Source organism: Aythya fuligula, chromosome 6 (genome assembly GCF_009819795.1).
Source record: "Aythya fuligula isolate bAytFul2 chromosome 6, bAytFul2.pri, whole genome shotgun sequence".
Lineage (NCBI taxonomy): Eukaryota > Metazoa > Chordata > Aves > Anseriformes > Anatidae > Aythya > Aythya fuligula.
In genome coordinates this window covers 30,369,622-30,390,659 of record NC_045564.1, presented here as the reverse complement: position 1 = coordinate 30,390,659, position 21,038 = coordinate 30,369,622, and the positions used below count along the sequence as shown (strand labels likewise).

General features: G+C 37.2%; 1 protein-coding gene across 2 annotated transcripts in view; it reads right to left on the bottom strand.

Annotated features, from left to right (window-relative positions):
• Positions 1–21,038, bottom strand: part of DPP10 (dipeptidyl peptidase like 10) — a 487,552-nt gene that overhangs the window by 182,542 nt on the left and 283,972 nt on the right. For both annotated transcript variants that reach the window (XM_032189693.1, XM_032189692.1), the window contains exon 3: positions 18,373–18,468. In XM_032189693.1, the coding sequence (XP_032045584.1) occupies positions 18,373–18,468 (96 nt within the window). The remainder of the gene's footprint in view (positions 1–18,372; positions 18,469–21,038) is intronic.

Below are 21,038 nucleotides of genomic sequence, written 5' to 3'. Positions count from 1 at the left end.
TCAGGGTTTCACATTGCAAGGTAGTCATCAACATAATATGCAAAAAGTATAGAGACAAATCACAAGGTTCATGACAGGCTTCACATGCTAATCAATATTCCTGATGGGAAGGAGTGTCCTGCAATAATTACAATACAGGAAAAGGGGTGAAGAAATCTGAGTTTACTTCCCAGGAATACTCCTTTCCCCGGTGATGCTAGGAAAAGTTTCTGAACTTAAAAACTAAAGAAAGATCAGAACAGACATCAAGAAATTATTTATTCCACCCCCTCAAATTCCCTCTTCCCCTGATCAATTCCTCCTGCGATTCTCCTGCCCAGCTACACCTAAAGTACTCCTGGTAGATATGTGTCTCATCCTACTTCTGTTCCTTCAACCATGCTTTATTTCACATCACAAAGCAACCTCAGAGCACACAGGATAGAGTCCTGAACAGTGACACCAAACTAGAAGATTTTCTCCCAGAGGGCACCTGATGCACCTCAGCAGCAGTTATCTCCCTGTCTCTGAGATAAGAATATAGTTGCTCTGAAACATCCCATCTAGCAAACTGGGTAGCACCAGCTCAGCACCAGCTGATTCACTCTGAAAATCTGCTCTTACAGGCCCACACTACTACTACTAACCAAGACATAGCCTAAACCTGTAATCTCTTGCCATCCCAAGCCTGGAAATAAAGAGTTTATAATTCTCTTCTCTTCAATTACCAATTTCATTTCTTGAGTGCTGCATCTTTATTTCCTCACAATAGACCAGGAACAGTGATTCTGCTTCTCATTGATAAAACACCCAAATATTTATGGAATAAAATGTGCTATCTAGACAATGCGTATCTTTATTGAGGTCATTAGTCCCCTGGCTCCAGAAATAAAATACTCGTGCTCAAACAAAGCAGCTCTTTCTGCACTTATGCAAAGAAAGGAACCAGGAGGTAATGGCAGTTCACGTAAATTTTGTTCCACAAAATTATTTTTTTTTGTAATTAAAAATATGAATTATAGTATCCAAGTGCTCTAAAAAGAGCAAAGATTTTAATAGCTTATGGTACACAATGACAACAAACTGAGATTTACATCTTGTACCGTTCTTCTTTTAAGAGAAAGTTTTAGTTTACATACACAGGAAAAAGGCTGGCTTATCTCCAAACTCAGGTATGACAGTCATAACATGACTTCTGCTTATGTTACAGTTCTAACTTACCCATAACTGTTGGTAGCTGTCAAGCAATCTCGGTTTCTGATACAAAATCAAATCATTTGATAGTAATATATGTGATATGTTTATTAATAAATCAGTCTCATTGCTGGGTAACAAATAAACTTAGCCAGGTTGTTCCCATTTTAAATAAGAACACCTTTTATCCATTCTCTAGTTGTGTTAAAACACAATAAAAGCAGGAAAATTGCAGAAAACTATACTCTGTTAGTGCAATTGATATATCATAACCAAATACAAAGCCAGAAATTTGTACGTAGGGCTGACAGCTTATCCATTTCAACAGAACTCAAGCCACTGAGGTGGTCTTTTTCCATTTCACAGCTCTGTTAAAATAAGACAAAATGTCATTCTTAACTCTCAGTTTCTTCCTGTTGTCATTTCATACCACAGCTTTAATTTTATTTAAACATTCTCCTCTGTTGCGATTACATCTCTCAATTTGTTACAATACAAATTACAAAGATACGTGCCAGCTTTTACCCTTATCAGCATAGTTTTCTAACTGCGTCTTGATTAATTGCTCATTAGAATAGATGAAACAACAGAACTTACATTTTGAGAGTGCCTTTTGTTTGCATTACAGGAGGAAATCTAAATCCCCATAGAGACTTGCTCTTTTGCCATTATCATAATTACATGTTTTCTAACTAAACTATCTTAACAGCACATTCACACTGCTGTGGTAAAGTATCTGTCAGGATTTTCATCATCAATTCTGCAGTCAAGCAATAGCCTGACTTGAGCCATTATGAGAAAACATTTCTCTCATGAAAATCAGTACACAAGTATAAAAGAAATCTCTCCAAAATTACAAAATCTGCATCGTGGATAATAAGAAAATAGAGACACAAAGAAACATTATCTATAATGGACTTCCACATGTCTACATGTCTTCCACGTGTACTACTAAAATGCAGTCCTTATTAGTTGATAGAATAAACAAGTGGAATTAACTAAATTATGAAGCATCATATTTTTGGCCTAAGCTCTATTTAGAAAACTTTGGTACTATAATAAAATTTAGCTTTAAATATAAAGAATAACAGCCACAGTAAGACATGGGGCTCTAGGCACGTACCATAATGACGAACCACCTCCATTCTGATAACTATTTTGGCCAGGAATTTGGTGAGGACACAAGCTGCAGCCAGTGAGAAGACAAACCTCACCCCCAGAAAATTGCCAGGTGCTGCATTCGAGGGAGCAGGAGCCAATGCTCCATGCTGCCCCAGCAGTGCACAAGCTGCCTCCCACTCCATCCAGAACAACAGTCTCTTCTCAGCACACATAGTTCAAGGAGTTACTGGTGTCATCATGACCATAAGGCATTTTGTGAAAGAATACTGTTTGTCTTAGTCAAGGCCTTGGAGCCAATATTTCCACACTAAGAACACATTTTAAGACTGGTTCCCCTTCGGGGCTGATCCATGTGAGTAGTTCATTGTCTCTTCATGTCCAAGAGGAACATGATTTTTCTGCCTGTTGCCAGCAGGTAAGGTGACGAGATCATGAACATGCCTAAAAATCATGAGAGAGAATAGTCTGATAACTCTTTGCAATCCCATTTCAACAGACTGTAGTTTTTGTCATTGAAACAAAAAATGACCTTGCAGTCTAACAGTTTTGTAATCCTCATTCCCAAGTCTTTCTTTGGAGACCTCATTCACCTGCCTGCAGCTGCAGGGTTCAAAAAGGTCATGAAGAGTAGGCAGGAAACTATACATGGAGTCATCCTCTCCTATGGGACTGGAAACTTTCTTGCTCCACATACTTCACTTCAAGAAGGCATGAAATACCTGTCCCATCTAACCTTAGGTCCAATAAGGCAGCTATTAGAAGTTTTTCTTCTTCACCTTTCACATCAGTGGAGGCACCAACTGTCTTCTTTTCTAGTTGTCAAATAAGCTGAATTTTGACAACCTCTGGGTAGTCTGGATCCATAAATCCCATTCTTCTGTTCAGTGGAAACTGAGTCCAAAGAGCTATAGCAAGAGGAAGGTAAATGATAAAGAGCATTCTCCACTCAAAGGAAAGCCTGAGAAGAAACATGTGGCATCTTTGTTTTCTATTTTTTTCCCAGTCTGCTTTTCCACTCTCTCAGGCACTTTAGAGTTGTGGGCTTGGTGCAGTTTGATTCCAAGTTGCTATATCATCCAGCGAAGCTTTTTTTTTTTTTTCCTCCCTTTCCCTCACACAAACAGAAAGTCTATCTCTTTGCCTGGATTTCTTTGTACATCCTCTGTATCTTTCCATATTCTGTACTCAATATTTACTCTTCTGCTCTGCAGATGCCATAAACACACTGCCTCTTTCAGGCAGATACTCCAGGTGATGCATTTGCTACCAGCAGCGTCTCTCAGGCCAGAAGCACAAAAATCTTCTGAGGATTCAGCTCAAGCTTGTGACAAATTGAGTGGCAAATTTTACATTGTGAGTGAAAAAGAATAAATATAAAATTGTTACATACTTATCAATATTGCTCAGATCTGAGATCCATGATCCTGAATTCAAATTCAATTTTTATTCTTCCACCTCCAAATAACCTCCACAGAGAGATTTCACTCGTACAGTGGCTTTATCAGATGCCTAGGCAGCTTTAAAAGTCATACATCAGGGAGAAGAAATAGAGACCAATATTAATAAGCTGCTCTGGGGAAAAGAAATAATTAGGTCTCTTCGGTTAACCTGATTCATCTTCTTTCACTTTGTGCTGATCTCCTATCATTTACATACCTATTTAAAGAGCAAGTTGCTTAATTGCTTTTAGTTTCCAGATGAATCTATTGCATCACCTTCAATATGAGTGGCAATCAACAACAACATACATTTGTTTTCTGCAGAGCCATTCAGCCTTTTTTCCAGTGTGGTTTCCTGTTTACAATCAGATTTGTAGCACAGGATACAAGAACAGTTTGTTTTCTGATGCTCATTGGTTTCTGCTCACAACAGAAAAATTAAGGAAAGGCACAAGGAACAGAGCTCGCTCGTCTATCTCAACTTCTGTCAGATAAAACCTGATCTGAGGTTAACCTTGGAATTGGTAACTTGAATGGAACAGTTATTCAGCTGTCAGCTCAAGGTAAACAGGAAGAAAAAGAACCAACGGGAGGTAGGCTAGATATCTCAGAAAGAACTAGACGTGAGATGACTTTCACTATCGATATGTCACAATGTAATTTCAATTAAACAGATACCAGTATTTACAAGATTTCATGACAATATGTCAGTCAATGCCAAAGCATTCACAGATTGAAAAAGAACAGAATAGAAATTCAAAAAAGAAATTAACAGCAAATAATCTCTACTTTCAATAACATCTCACATTTTCTTTAAAGTGTTATAATTAATTGGAGTGTAGACTCTTCAAAGAGTAAATGCATAACTCCCATTAGCGCTAATGGAAGTTAGACACACTCATCAAAGGGAGAATATACTTCTATCTTTATCAAAGTAATCAGCGTGTCACAAAGCTGTATTTTCCTTAAGTTATCACTCTCATGCTATGCAAGCTGAGCACAAAGGTTTGCATTCGTTTAAATTCAGATTATGCACTTAGAAAAGATTCTTCCTTCACTGGAAGGAATGAATGCAAGAAATCAGCTTGCTATTATGTTAAAAACATACATTGCAATATGCAATAAAAGTAATTACCCTTATAATTAAAGGTTGTCACTGTAAATGGTTTAAAAAAGATATTGAAAGAACTTTTCATTGCTGTTCTGGTGAAGATGTAAATTGATTATTTTTGTCTGTGGTCCTTTATTTAATACTCTCTCAAGGAATAATTAAGATTTTGTCTGAAAGCAAATTGCTTTTGTGTATCAAAATTCTCTAAATAGAACATACAGATCATCATGTCTTTATTAAGAACTGATGGCATTCTATACTGAAAAATATGTTCATATTTACTTTTTTTTTCCAGTTACTCAGTAAATATTTTGATACAGCAGTAAGCTTTTTTTTTTTTTTTTCTTGGGGAGTGGGGAAGAGGGAGGCTGTGAACAACTCAAGGAAAGCACAGGATGACTGACAGATGCCCATCTTTTCTTTCTGACACTATTTGTTCATTCAGACTAACTACCCCCAAAAAGACCAGAGATTGGAGCAGCACAAGTTGTGTGAAAACAAAACAAAACAAAAACTTCCTGAAAGGACATGCAACAAATCTTTGCCTGCTAAATCAAACCAGTTTCCACATGCTCAGCACTGTGCACTACTAGCTAGTACTGTCAAAATCAGTGGCAATTAGGCGTTTTCTCAGCAGCAATTTCCCTCTTCTCTAGAAGACCGAATGCTTTTCCTCAGTCCCAAACTCTTCACACTTGTCTAAACCTCATTGACTGAAACAGGAAGCTCCCAGACAAGGAACTGATTAAAATCTTTTATAAAGAAAGAATATATGCTATATTAGCCATCATAGTAAGCTGTAGGTGCTCAGAACTCCTAAAAATCAAGTTTTATGTTATTATAATATTTGTTAACAATTTTTTGTTTGTTCTGCTTTGCTTTTGTATTCAACAAATGAAACAAACGGTTCTTCACCTGAGGATTAACAACACTGGAAATATCCATGAATAGCCATGACTGACAAGCCTTTCTGAAATTAATTCAAAATGAATATCCATATATCCTGACTTCCTTGAAATTGAAATATCCTTTTTTTTTAAACCTCTATAATAAATAAATATTCCATTGTGATAGCATACTGAAGTTCAGTACTAGATGAACAGGTATTTGCTGAGTGTCTACAGATATATCAATGTACCAAAGTTATTGTATAAAATTGTGTGAGAAGTTTCGCTCTGAAGTTTTCTATTTTTATTAAACAAAAACCTGAATCAGAGCATAAGAGAAACACGAAGTCTATCTCCACAAATGCACTTACTAAGAATGAAAATATCTTTCACCAAACACTTTACCAGTGCTGGGAACCGAGAAATGTCATGTTTTTCATCAAAGAATCTGCTTTTAACATGGTGCTCAGGAACTCCCACAAAATTGCCAGGTGAAGTCAAGCTATTCATCAAACAGTTTTCTTGCTATTATTTCTGGAAGGTCTCACCCAGATAAATCTATATTTCAAATGTAATTTTAATTCCTCAGAGCTTAGCATTACTTAATAAATAAATAAAAAACAAAGAAACAAACAAACAAAAAAAAAGTTCAAGTAATCACATAAAGGAATGCAATTTATTTAACATGCAGGTTTATTTTTTTTAATGAGAAACAGAATAAATGATATTGTTAAATCACAGTCTCTTTGAATCTATGTTACAGTACTCAAGATAGACACATCCTATTAAAAAAAGTTTTGTTAAAATTAGTTAAAAAAAAAAAAAAAAGTCACTCTAAAGATGGTAATAGGATAGGATACAAAGTGTTTATTCTGAAAGGCATATTGTCTATCTTCTATTTCCATACACTATGTAGAAAAGGGGAGGGGGAAGAAAACATTACCTACAGCAGAAAAAAAAAAAGTGCACTTTCACTTTTAGCTCTTTTTCAATACTCTTGACCCTCTGACTTTAGCTAGGCAGTAAAAAAAATATAATTTAACACTATAACATATACCAGAATAATACAGTAGAACTATTGTTATTATTTCCATTATAATAACGTGCATAGGCTAATCAAGGTCTTCAAAAATACAGTTTTCTGGCCAAATTGTTTTCAACTAACACAATTTACCTTAATAGGAGCACAAGAAATAGCTGGAAAAGAGGACAGAGTATTAAAAGAGAGAAACGTTTATGTAACATTTTATAGGATCATTTTAAATGGCTAAAAAAAGAAAGGACTAACTGGCTAGAACAGCAAGTCCTTGCCTCTAGGAGGACAAGACACAATGCTGGGTATGAAAATGGAAAAAGATAAAAATTCATAACTTAGAAAATTTTCATTACATGTGCAGTTACCTGGAGAGCAAAGAACCAGCTTCCACTTTTGGAACAACTCATAACAGCAGCCAATTTCCATATCTCTGCATATCTGGAATCCATCAGAAATCAATGGAAATGCTGCAGGTTACAATATTAACTCTGAAATTGCTTTCTATGAATAGAATACAACATCAGTTTGGGTGATTTATAATGTAGTTCAGAGCTGTAATTGATCATATGGCTTAGAGCCTCCTTCTTTAAATTGCCCATTGAGATGACCAGAAAACAAAACATTGGAGAGTGCCTGCATTTTATTCCATATTAGAATATGCTGCAAATCTTCTACTTCTTATTTTAAGAAAAGATTCCTCAGAGTTTCAAACAGAACATACTGAAATACTTGTTTTAGAATGTTGAATTGTTCTCTCTGATAATGCCAAAATTCATGTCAAAAGTATTTTGGCATGAATAAAATAGTGTGCACAAGCAATATGAAATACATTAAAATAAGAGACGTTGAAATGATTATGCAAAATATTTCAATTTTTTTAAAAGATAACATCACCCAAAATATAAGAAAGATGAAATGAAATGTTTAACCCTTTTTCTCAAAGCTTCCATTGACATATTCCTCCATACAAAACTTGAGGACTGAAAATTTCAGAGTTTTCAGACAAAATATCTTCAGCCAACTGTAATTGTCACTCTGAATCTAACTCATGCCAGTACTATCTGCAAAGTTATCATCATCCAACAGCTAGGTAGTGACCTTTACAGATGAGCCCTCTCAGTTGGCTTCTCAGTAACAAACATAGAAATATCTGAATCATCATCACATAATTAACTGACCCATTTCTGCAGACAAGACTCATAACACAACTCCAGGACTAAGAAAAAGAAAAGAAGCTGCCTTCTTATGCTTGAGATGGCTGTTCTAGGATGGGGTCAATTATGATTACTTTTGAAGCTATTATTACAAATTCTCATGTAGTGCCTGTCCTGCAGTAAAATAGATTAACTTAGCTGCTTGATGTTTACAGTCCTTGTTGTAAGTATTAGTGAAGTAAACTCCTGGGTTTTCATGGCCCCAGTTTTAAAGTTTCAAGTATTGACAATTTTTACTTTCTATTTGTAATTCACAGGTCTAAAGCTAACTTTAGACTTCCTAGTAGCTTTGGCTGTACTTAAAAATCAATATTCCAAATGCAGAAGAAACTTTGTTAGCCATATGATTAAAGTAGGCTGTATGTAGAGAAAGCACACTACATTTCCATTTGAAGCACCTGCCTTGTAAGATGGGCTTCATGCATCAAGTAAGCTCTCAGCTACAGATTAAAAAACAAAAACAAAACAAAACAACAACAACGAAACCTATCAAAACTCGAGTGGCTTTTTCTCTGAGGGTTTTACATGAGAAAAAGTATTGTGGAAAACATCAGATAAAATTGGATTAAAGTTGAAGCACTTTCAACATGGGAATCCAATATTTAAATTCAGTCAAAAACATGAACGTTTCTCCCAGTCCCATGTTTTGGTAATTTTATTTTAAGAAAGCGCCCAGAATTCAATTATGTCACAAGAGGGCCATGGGTTTGTATAGTTCTATTAATGGATCAAAATCAATCTACATTTAATGATTTGGCAAAGAGACACATGGTTGCTACACTGATTACTAGTTGGCAAATACCTCACATAAATTGCCTAGAAACTTTGTCAGACTGGATAAACGAGCAAATATAATTTGCCTCTGTTTTGTCTCAACTATCAGTCTCATACAGACAGTATGTTCACCACATTCGATTTTTGCATGAGTAAATTAAAAATGTAATTAAGTCAGAACATCAAAAATAAAATAATTTAAAGTTTATAGCACTTTTGTTCTCACTGCATTTCTCACTGCCCCAGATAAATACATAGCTACAGTTGTAAAGTTCAACTTTTGGCCAGACAGAACGGCAGGCAGGTCACCTCACCAGGTGTTCCTTGGGCACCGTGTCAATGGGGTGAGAGCAACTGTAGAGCTTTAGTCCAGCTCTGGGGACAGCCACAAGTGACATAGCACATATGAGCCTTCAGCACCAACCTCATGTCTCCTGCTCATCACAAGGGCCAGCACTTGCCTCTCAAAGATCAAGAACACCATGATTTGGTGGAAACTCTCACTGTCCATGTGTCCTTCTAGAAACTGCCTGGAGTTAGAATAGAGATGTGTCTGTAATGGGAAACACTTGCACCTTGTGGCACCAGTGAAGTGCTAACACAGGCCTTTGTGCTCTCCGTTGGACTGCCCCTTCCCTTGTTCTTTTTCCTGCTTCCACTTTAACTATACTTTTTTTTTCCCCCATTTTTCTCAAAACCGTGCAATGCTTACACTGCCTCCTGCTCCTGTCATTTATGCCATACACATGCCCTCATTATTCAGCTCTGAAGTACAAACATCTTCCAGGAGAACTTAAGCAATACCAGAAGTGAACAGACTTACGAAAGAATCTTAAATGTATAACCTAAATGTATGTGGATATATCAAATTTCCCAAACAAGCTAAAGCCAAAAGTCCTTCCTTTTTCATCACACTGACAGAGATAATCAGCTAAAATCATTCAAGTACCAACCACATGTTCATACGAATAACCTTGGCCTGGTACCCATTTCCATGCATCTGAATGCATGCATCTTTAAGACATAATGACTTTACACTAAAAAAGGGCAGATTTAGATTAGACATTAGGAAGAAATTCTTTACTATGCAGGTAGTGAGACTGGCACAGGCTGCCCAGAGAAGCTGTGGCTGCCCCATCCCTGAAAGTGCTCAAGGCCAAGCTGGATGGGGTTTTGGGCAACTTGGTCTGGTGGGAGGTGTCCTTGCCCATGGCAGGGGATTGGAACTGGATGGGCTTTAAGGCCCCTGGCAACCCAAACCATTCTGTGATTCATGATTCTATGATTCTAAAATAGCAGGAAAAAAGGTGTAAAGGCATAATAAATGGATTATATATAATATATATATGTAGATATATCTATGCTTAAGAAATTCATTTTTATGGGTCCATTACATAAGCGTTTAAACAACACAGAATGGTATACACAGCACTGTTTTTGCTGTCTCAATCCAAAAAAAAAAAAAAAAAAAAAAAAAAAAGAAAAAGAACAGACAACAAAACATAAGGATTAGATACATAAAGTTTTGTTCTTTAAAGATTACTTTAAACACTCTAAAGCTTACTAATCTGCCACAGAACACTGACACTGTGCCATACTCATTAAAGCACTGTCTGTTTAGACAAGTAAGAAAACTGAAGAAAATGAAAAGGATTTGCTTTAGGCAAATGGGAACAAGGCAGAAGCAGCCAACAGAGCTGTCTCATGAAGCTACGGCTGAAGGTATATCCCCCCACTGTGCAGTTCTCCTTTGCAGAGGATCCAATTGCTGATAAAAAGATTAGAGCAGATTTAAGTGAGCCTGTAAGAAGGACCATAAAACCAGCTGCATGTGTAAACAGCAGCTTCCAAAGGGAAAAGTTAGCAGTTCACTACAATCCCAACCCAAGGTGAAATGACTACAGCTCCAATAAGCAAACAGGAATCCTTCTGCTCAGGAACAGTAATGATAACTGGGGAAAACAGAACAAGGAGACACTTCATATGTATATAAGCCTGCCAATGAATGAGCACATACTTCTCTGACGTCCTCGTGTATAATAGAAAGAAGTGGGAGGGAATGCTGGAAGGAACTCACCTGCTCTCATTCCAGTACTTGCAATCACAGAATCACACAGAATCACAGAATTTCTAGGTTGGAAGAGACCTCAAGATCATTAAGTCCAACCTATGACCTAACACTAACAGTCCTCCACTAAACCATATCACTCAACATCTAAACGTCTTTTAAAGACCTCCAAGGATGGCGACTCCACCACTTCCCTGGCAGCCCATTCCAACGTCTAACAACCCTTTCGGTAAAGAAGTTCTTCCTAACATCCAACCTAAAACTCCCCTGGCACAACTTTAGCCCATTCTCCTCGTCCTGTCACCAGGCACGTGGGAGAACAGACCCCACCTCGCTACAGCCTCCTTTAAGGTACCTGTAGAGAGCAATAAGGTCACCCCTGAGCCTCCTTTTCTCCAGGCTGAACAAGCCCAGCTCCCTCAGCCGCTCCTCGTAGGACTTGTTCTCCAATTCACTGTTTAGGTTTTCCCGTACTGTAAAAATGTTTGTCCTAGAGGTCAGCATCCATACTAGTAATGGTGTAGCACATCAGGTTTCTACTCATGTACATTAAGAGCTGCTTTCTTAGTCAAAAATGTATTAGCTTGAAAAGGTCTCCCACTTCCACAGACATTGCTATGGTAACTGAAATAGTAACCTTAATACGTGCACTATACTCAGGAGACTCTTCCTTCAACAAACAGGGAGAAGTAAGATTTATTAAGTGTCTGGTCCACTTTCCTAGGGGTTCACATGCAGAATTACCATACTTACCCCCTGAACATGAGGCTGATATCTATAAAGTTTACTTGGAAAATGTAAACCATTCTGCTAACATCTTCTGAAATATAGTATGCCATGTATGACAGATACACTCTGCCTGAGTAAACATTTTGTAAGTACATTGACCTCTTTGTTAAATTTTTAATGCTTTGGGTTGTGGAATAAGTCAAAAAATAATGGGACATACGTTTGAAGAAAGATTGTAATGAGTATTTTTGGCTAAAGGTGGAAAAAGGTAGTTTGATGTTCCACCAGCTGGAATACCTGATTTCATTTTTCTTCATGTACACAATCTGTGGATTTTGTCCCATTAAGCATGGAATCTGTCCATGTCTTTCTTAATACAACTATAAGTAAGGTGTTACAAAAAATAAAAGACTCTTCAGGAATAGAAATTTGTGGTAATCTGCAGAGGAAAAATGTCTAGTAAAAATAAATAAATAAATAAATAAAATCAGAAAACAAAAGCCCATAAAAAAAAACACTTGCAGTCAATAATGGTAATGGTCAAGTGAAAAGAGGTACAAGACAGTGTAGAGGTTATATCTAGTACAATGCTGTATCAGTGTACAGAGAATATCTGTGAGGAAAGGGAGATTTCTGGAGAGGTGTGCTAAGAAGTCATTTACAAAATGCAATGGTGACACAAGTTAATGGCCCTGAATACATAGCACTATTTAATGCTTGTTAGCGATCATTAACACTGACACCAGTATCGACGCAGCAGTGGGGCTTAACGCAGTTGATCAGAGCAGAAATTACCCAAGATCCACTTTTAAGCAACCAAATCATGTGGTACCTTAGAGACATCAATAATATCAATAAAGAACAGAAAGAAATATAGTATATGCAGCAGATCCTAATAGCATGGTCATGAAGGAAAGTTCAGTTAAAACAGCCACTAAATGACACTATTTAAAAGCTAGACTGCATACAGCCTAGAGTAAAAAATAACTGAAGGAAAAACTCTACTTCACAGGTTGTAATACAATAAAGAAGGGCAGAGAATCAGTGGATAAAAGGAACAGTCTTCTGTCCTCCCCACAGGGAAGATCTCTTTTGCCAACTTCTGACACATCAAAATAGATTCCTGTACAAGGTTGAGTCTCTGAACCTGAAACACAAAAGCACCTCTGCATCATGTAAGAAAATTAGTATTTGCTTTATAACAACAACTACTGTTGAAGACCACCATCTGTTGTCTGGTAAGTTAGTATGCAAGATGAAATCTCCATGTCCATGCAGAAAAAAAATGTATAGAATCCATTTTTAAGGGTTTTTGTTACATTCATGCACACCTGCAAATCAAATTATCTCATGATTTCTTATTTGCACTTCTGCTATAGAGCATGAAATCATTTATTTCTATTTGTTGTTTCTAGTTCCTGTTCACATTAAAATTTTAGGAGCTTTATACGCCGAGTATATATTCTGCTTTCATGCATTCTTCACCTATAAAATTTAAAGATACATTCATTTTGTAACAAGAGACATGCAGAGAAAACAAAACCAAAGAACTACCACAGTTAAACTTCAATTATAAATAAATAAATAAAATTTCTTCCTAAACCAAGATCAGCCATTATTTGCAGAGCCACAATTCCTTCATCAAGGGACACAATGGGGAACATTGTGCCTGGTACCAGGGATAGTTGCCACCACAACCTTGGCCTGAATGACCAATTACCCACCTACAACTGACCTGAAGAGAAACTTTCATCCTGAGTGCAAAAACAGCCCCAAACCCCTGCATTCAATTCCCTAATGAGAGAAATTAATCATGCTGCTATCTCAATCAATTTTACAACAGCATTAACTCTTTCATTTAACATTAAAAAAATAAATAAATAAATCAGTGAAAAACTACTGATCAAAACATTTATTCCCCTATTTGGCAGTTTCTGAGAGAAAGTTTAGTCAATCCAGACACTCCACGTATCTTTTCCCATTTTTTTGGCACTTTCTCAAAACTCGGTATTAAGATTTGGCAAAAACTGGGTGTGTAATTCTCACCACTGCTGCAGTTCTATGAAAGAAGAGTTTTAGCTAAAAGCTTCCAAAGATTGGAGCTCTGTCTGGGATTTTTTTATTTGTTCTTCAACATGCTGCTTTTCCCCACATGGGGAATCAACGTCCAACCCTGCACTGCCTTACAGAAATAAACCCTTCACAATGAACCACAGGCAACAAAACAACTCTCTGGCCTGGCTTCCAGCTCCTGGCTCTGTACAGATAGATTCAGATAAATAATGAAAGCTATATCCAGAGCTGGCAAGAGTACCACTGTACGTACCTCTCTCACATCTTCCGAAGTCCCTGCCAGAGCATTAACGCATCATATCACTGCCTAAATAGCTGAATGCCAAGCACAGATCCTGCTGCACTGAAAATGCACAATGGCTGAATTCCAGCCTGGCTGCTTCTGACTCATTTAGGAGGAAAATAAAATAAAAAATAAGGCTTCACTCTTAATAACATCCATTATAAATTACAAGAGTAATACCAACACTATAGCTATGTGTAGCTAAGTAATTGTAATAGAGATTTGCCTGTTTGTCAGCTCCAACTCAGCTGCAACTTTCTGGAGCAGAATCTGTGTTCTTTTGTTGCTCAGCGATGGACTGATTTCTTACACTTGACCCATATCAACCAGCAAACAACACTCCTCGCTCAGCTCTGATAAATAAAGTTCACATTTGTCTCGTGCACAGGAAGAAGCTTCCTTTAAAAAGTGCCAAATGGTTTAAACCACAATTTCCTGCACAAAGCTGGCACAGGTTGTACTGTGGAATCTCAGTGTGCTTTGCTTCCCAAACCACTTTCGTTTTTATTATCTACAATTCTTAAAGCAATTTCACCCATCTTCACGCCAAGTCTCCCGGATCCACTTTTTATTTATTTTTTCAGGATAAACGAGAGCCAACAGAGACTTGAGCAAAGCACCAGCTCCAGCAAAGGGTACACATTTCAGTCCCTAGGTGATAAAGGCAGAACACAGCTAGAAAAAGATGCTAGGGACAAACACAAATAAGCACATGGGATGCCACTGTCTCATTCACTCCTTAAGGAATAAAGCAATAAAGCAGCAATAATACTTCTGCAGCCAAGTAACACCTTTTTCTGCTAACTTTAATACACAATCTAAAAAATATTGCATTGAAGTGATTATTAAATTGTAAAACAAGAGTATCAATTGTAAAGCAAGAGTATATTAATCTTAATAGTAATATTTACAAATGAGAGACTGTATTGGTAAATACAGTAAATGTTTGCAAAATAAAATGTGAACTGGGGAGAGGGATTTCATCCAGAAACCAGTCCACTGGTTTCACCACTGATTCCAAGGGTAGGCATCATTCATTCCTTTCTTCTCCATGCTGATAAAATTGGTATGTGAAACTAAGTAATAATGCCATCATCAAAGCTAGTAAATATTACTCAGAAAATGAAAACCATGTCTCTACTGAAGCTAATACAGGAAATTCTGAAACAGTGAAAAAAGAAATATAAAACAAGTAAATGCAAGGGCTTGAGTTAAAAAACAAACAAACAAACAAACAAAAAAAACAGACATCTACTGTCTTGATACAGTTCTAAAGGCAGACTGAAAAAGTGAAAATACTTCTGAGTTGGGATGAAATAGTTTATCATCGTCTCAAAAGAAACAAATTGAAATTTTAAAAGGAAAAGTGTTGGAGAATCTTTGCCTTTACAACATATGTGCATGGAAAATCATTTGTTTTGGGAATGAAATCCAAACAGGAAAATGAATCCCCTCCCCAAAACAACAGCCACTGAAATCCATCCCAGCTATTCCCTCTGTGCTGGTGCCTGCCACCTCCCAAGTCCTCTCTTCACTTCCCCAAAACCTACCCTCCTTATGCAGCAGGACTGTATTTGCCTGCAGAGATGTGATGCTGAGCAGCCATACACGTCCCCCTATGCTTTTCCTGTGACGCAGAACTGTAAGGGTTACTCAGTAAAGGAACAGACAGCTCCTCCAGCAGCAAGCAAGACAGAAAGAGAAAAATATTTCTTTTATCATCTCACAATTTCAGCAAAGAACCTTACAGAAGTTTTACCTTAAGCAGATGCCCATATCCCTCCCTGCTCTGGAAAGCAGATCTGTACCTATATCTCAGGTGATTCGCTGAGCTGTAGTACAACACGGGATCCCAGGGCATAGCCTGCTGCAGGCTGTCACTCAGACTTCAGGCTCTTCTCCAACACTTTTAATTTAGATACATGAAAAATATCATGACTGTGCTGACTACATACCCATCTGAAGGAAACAAACAAGCATCCAGCACACCTTTTTTATGTATAGGAAAGGTTGACAAAGATTATCTAAACAGCAAAAACGAAATCAAATCTCATACAAGCAGAAGGAAAAAAAAAAAAAAAAAAAAAAAAAAAAAGATTCAGGTCTTTATTGTCATTAATAGCCAGGGTTAAAATCAGTCAAAAGCAGTTAAAATTCAAGACAGAAGCAATATGATAGATACACAAATCTCTTAACAAGCTTTTTTGGCAAAAGAAAGTCCAGGAAAGTTTAACTGCAGTACCTTCTTAAATGTAATTACTCTGCATATTTTAAACTATGCTTCCAGCTCTACTCTGCAGTGGTACTGTCTCATCTCAAGTGATGTATACAGTTTTGGGCACCGCGATACATGATAGATGTAAAACTATTAGACAGTGTCAAAAAGAGGGCAGCAAAGACGGTGAAGAGTCTGGAGGGCAAGATGTCTGGAGTGGCTGGAGGGCAAGATGTCTGGAGGGCAAGATGTCTGGAGTGGCTGAGGTCCCTGGGTTTGCTCAGCCCCGAGCAGAGCAGCCTGAGGGGAGGCCTCATGGCGGCCTGCAGCTCCCTCACAATGGGAGCAGAGGGGCAGGAGCTGAGCTCTGCTCTGGGGACAGCAACAGGACCTGTAACAGCACAGACCTGGGCGTCAGGAAGTAGGTCTTCACCGAGAGGGTGGTCGGGCACTGGGACAGGCTCCCCAGGACCACGGTCACAGCACTGAGCTGCCAGAGTTCAAGAAGTGTTTGGACACTGCTCTCAGACATGGGGTCTGGTCTTGGGTGGTCCTGTGTGGAGCCAGGAGTTGCACTTGAGGATCCTTGTAGGCCCCCTTCCTACTCAAGATATTCTGTGATTCTAAGTAAAGCAAGCTGTTTCGCCATCTAATGCAGAACAGTAGAACATGCCTTATCAGTAGCAATGTGCTGTAGTAAAGTACTTATAAAAGTACTATAATAAAGTACTTACTTTTATTATTCACTGGCAGCATTTTAAATTCTCACTTTCTATTAGAAAATCTGAAGATCAATAATGCTAAGGAAAGATGTATTCTCATATCACTTCTTCAAAACTATGCCAAGAAACTGCAATGCTTTCTGAAATCTAGTACTCTTTCAGATAATGCTGATTGAACTGATGGCTACATATGCTCTCCTTAATGTCCTTTTAAATAAAGTTGAATTGATCAATTTATAATTGAAAAAAAAAAAAAAGCTTACTAAATGGCTGAGTGATTATTTTCAAGAAAAATACTAGCCCTTATCCATAAAGCAAGAAAGAAACAAAACAATGCAGGCATATTTGATGCAAAATTTCAAGCCTTTAAAAATTGCCTTTGAAGTTAAAAAGAAAAAAAGGAAAGTGAGAGGAAACTGAAGGATATCTACATAGATATATCTTAAAATGATGATCAATAGAAACATGCTTTCTTATTAATTTCTACCAATTTCTATTAATTACTTTAATAACTTTCTACTAATTAATTTATTTGGCAACAGCTGATTATCTCAGATAAAGAATAGCACTTCCTCTACAGCTTTAAACATCTGCAGAATTATTAACTGGTGGCAAGCACATAAAAATGTGGACTCAGTTTCAAGTAGAAAAGAAAACGGACTGTGAAAACATATAGGAGCTTTTCTTATTTAAGACTGGATTATAGTAGAAGTAACTACATGGCAATAATCTTTGTAGTGTATGAATTTCCAAACATGGAAGAAACGATATTGTGTTGGAAAGATAATGCTAGACAAATTAATATCTTCATATGGAAAGTTTTACTGAATGGCAACAGGTAAACATTAGACCTTACCTAAAATCCATCTCGAACTCACAATTCTTAATGTAAAATTGGAAATTTTTCTACAAAATATTCTCTACATCCTGAAGGAAATGCTTACTGGAGGAATCATTTTTTCAATTTCTATTCCCATCCTTTCCCAGGAGGTCAAGATGATAACATTTTTAGATGTTTATTCTAAATTATTTATTCAAATTCTACTCTAAGAGGTGCGTAAAGTAAGTAGCTACTTATTTTCCACAAAAACGTTCCTGTACAGAGTCCAGATGCACTTACTCTGCCAATATCCAATCAATGTGCAAGATGTTCTCCTCCAGCTGCATACTGCACAATCTCATCAGTTTTACACTAGATTGCTTATATCCTCTGTTATTTTGAATGACACCTTTAAAATTATTTTCCATTGTATGAGTTTCTTAAGATGGATTTTGAACGCCACAAAATAAACCTGTATGCAAGCAAGTGGTTATCATCAATTTCAACACTTTGGCATAGACAGAGATTTAAAATTAGAAAACCATTTCAAAAATTAATGAAACAGACATTACAAGGAAAACTCGGGCTCCGGCCAATTTCAAGAGAGTTTGAGATTTTAACTGATTCTTTCTCAAATGGTAGTGACATCATTCAGTTCTTAAAATGACCACCTAGATTCAAATTACATGAGAGATAGTACACTTACCATTAATCCATTTGGCTTCTGGATTATGAACTATGAACTCTTTTCTGAAGAGATCTTCCAAAGACAATCTGGTTTCAGATGAATTTGCAAGTTCATCTAAAATAAGAATAACAGGATCATTTATGATGGTTATTAAAACAATATAATTAGTGTAGTTTGCAAAACACTGGAATTAGAGGACTAGAATACATAGTTCAGAGGTCCTGTTGAAATCAATAACACTACCTTGCTCTAACGTTTTTCACTGGAAGTAGTAGTTTCATTTTTCTTCAGTAAAGCTTGAGGAAACAAAGCACTAGTTGGTACCTTACAGACAGGACAGCTGAAACATGAAGTGTGTGGCTAGTTACTATTCTGGCAATGTAGCAGTATAGCTCCTTCTTCCCACCCCTCTACTCCATGAGAAAACTGATTTCAAACCAATACAATAATTTCATCACAGCCACAGGATGAAGGCCATATTGATCACCTTTTACAAATAGAAACTAAGTAACATACTCCTGTAAGTAATTGGTTTGGAGCCAATCTCATGTATTTTAGGATCCAAACCTTGGGAGAAAAAAAAAAAAAAAAAAAAAATCAAATGCACATTTTATGGCCTGTACTTGTTCTTGAGTGGTAAGTACTGAAGCCTTGTTTTTTTAACCTTGGCTATCAGCTTTGTGTTTTTCCCAAAACATGATAGGGCCCTGAAAGTACTTTGGAAAGTTGGCCAACACTTATTTTAAGGTGCCAGCTTTTAAAATCATTTCCATACTTTAGAAATGAAAAAGGAAACTCTGCTAAATTCTGCTTTTCTTGTGCTTTAGGTTAACTAAACGACAAGTTTTAGAGATTGAAAGGTGAACTGTCACACAAAAGTGTGATATCAGAGGCAGTATTCAAGCAAAAATACTATTTTGCTGTCAAAACACAAAGCTTCCAATGAATATTCATATATATCAGCTATGTATTTCAATGGCTTTAGTCTATTTAGAAGAACTGCAGTTGCCAAAAGCTGTGTTGTATGTCCCCAGTGCACTAGCAGAAATATGCACCTATTCACTTCCTACACAATCAGCCAGACAGCTGCCTACTTGAGTCTTTTAATCATTTTATCATTATCAGGGAGGACTGTCATAGATTACAGCAGTATCCCTCTGTTCTATGAGCTTTTCTCTCCAACATATGGGCGCTCCAAACTACTCTCTTTGTGAAAGGAGCTTTTATTTTTTACAGTCAGATTTTGTCTTTCTGGATTGCTGATATTAGGTATCACCACTGAGGACAGACCCATAGGAAATAGTATCTAGAATCACAGCAATCAAGGAACAATATTGTCATCTTTATGTTGACCCAATGTGCTACAGCACAATTTTAACAAAGAAAACGTGCTTTGTAAAGGTAGCAGTATCCTGTAATGCCTTTCAGATGAAAATATGAGCCCTTCACAGTGAATGAAGTCCAGCACTGTTCAGTTATCAGTGTTTATGCAGCCAAATTTCTCAATTAGAGGCCTGGCTGAAAACTTACAGAAATGAACAACATGTTTTGTTGGTGTGTTTTTTGTTTGTTTGTTTTGTTTTTGTTGTTGTTGTTGTTGACCTTTTAAATGTCAACACTGCCTGCTGCAGCCGCTTCATTTAGTATTCATAAGGTGCATCTTTGCTGCATTGGAGACAAACTCCTTTCTAATGCAAGCCACACATTTAGGATAGATGCAAGGCCACCATGGCTGCTCACTCCATGGCATTTCTGTGTTTTGCATGCACCTGCCTCCCAGCTCTCAGTAAGCACTTAGTCACCGTAATCAACTCCTCTTGTACATGATATAATGCTAAGCATGCAGAGTTTTTCAAATCCTCTCTCACAAGAGAAGCATTCTAATCCTTAAATAAGCTTTTTGGCCTCTTCCTACCTTCCAGGGATCAAAATAGTCTATTTGGGTTGTTTTTTAGTCTCCAAGTCCAGCACAGGACAGAATATTCCACTTGTAGTCTTACCAGAGCTTTACAGCAGAGTAACATCATCTCTCACGGTTTATACCTAATCCCTCTGTTCACACATCATGGGACCTTGATAACTCTTTCTCCTGCCACACATGGAGTTTTTATCTTCAAAGTAAGCATATGTTGTTACATATGCCCTGCTCAGCTCCACAAATATATTTCCTGTCTTCAAAACACTACCTTAGACTTAACAGCATCAAATACTGGGTTCTTCATAAGCCCATTTTCCCCACTCTCCATAACCTTGCATACTACCTATCCCACAAGCTGTTTTCCATCGCTCATTCTGGTATAACAGACCCTGGTCCTGATGCTGTTTGTGATCTCAGAAGGATTCCCTTTCTAACCTTTCATGAGTCTCTGTTTCTATTTGTTGTGACCCCTCATATATTGCCAGTCTACCAACTATCAATCAAGATCACACAAGCTGTTATGCTGCCAAAAATTGTCTTGCCCAAGACAGTTTAGTTATCACAGATTGTTTTTTAACTGCTTTAATAAAACTCAATAGAACAATACATCAAGTGTGTGCAGAAGACTATCAGAGAAGAAAGGCATACCAGTTCTGCTTTTCTGTCTTTTAATTCACAAGCCTGACAAGTAATCTTGAAATAAATTGGATTTTAGAGTAACTTTTAAAATTGATGTTAGCATTTCTAAGATGAAACAATCAGCATC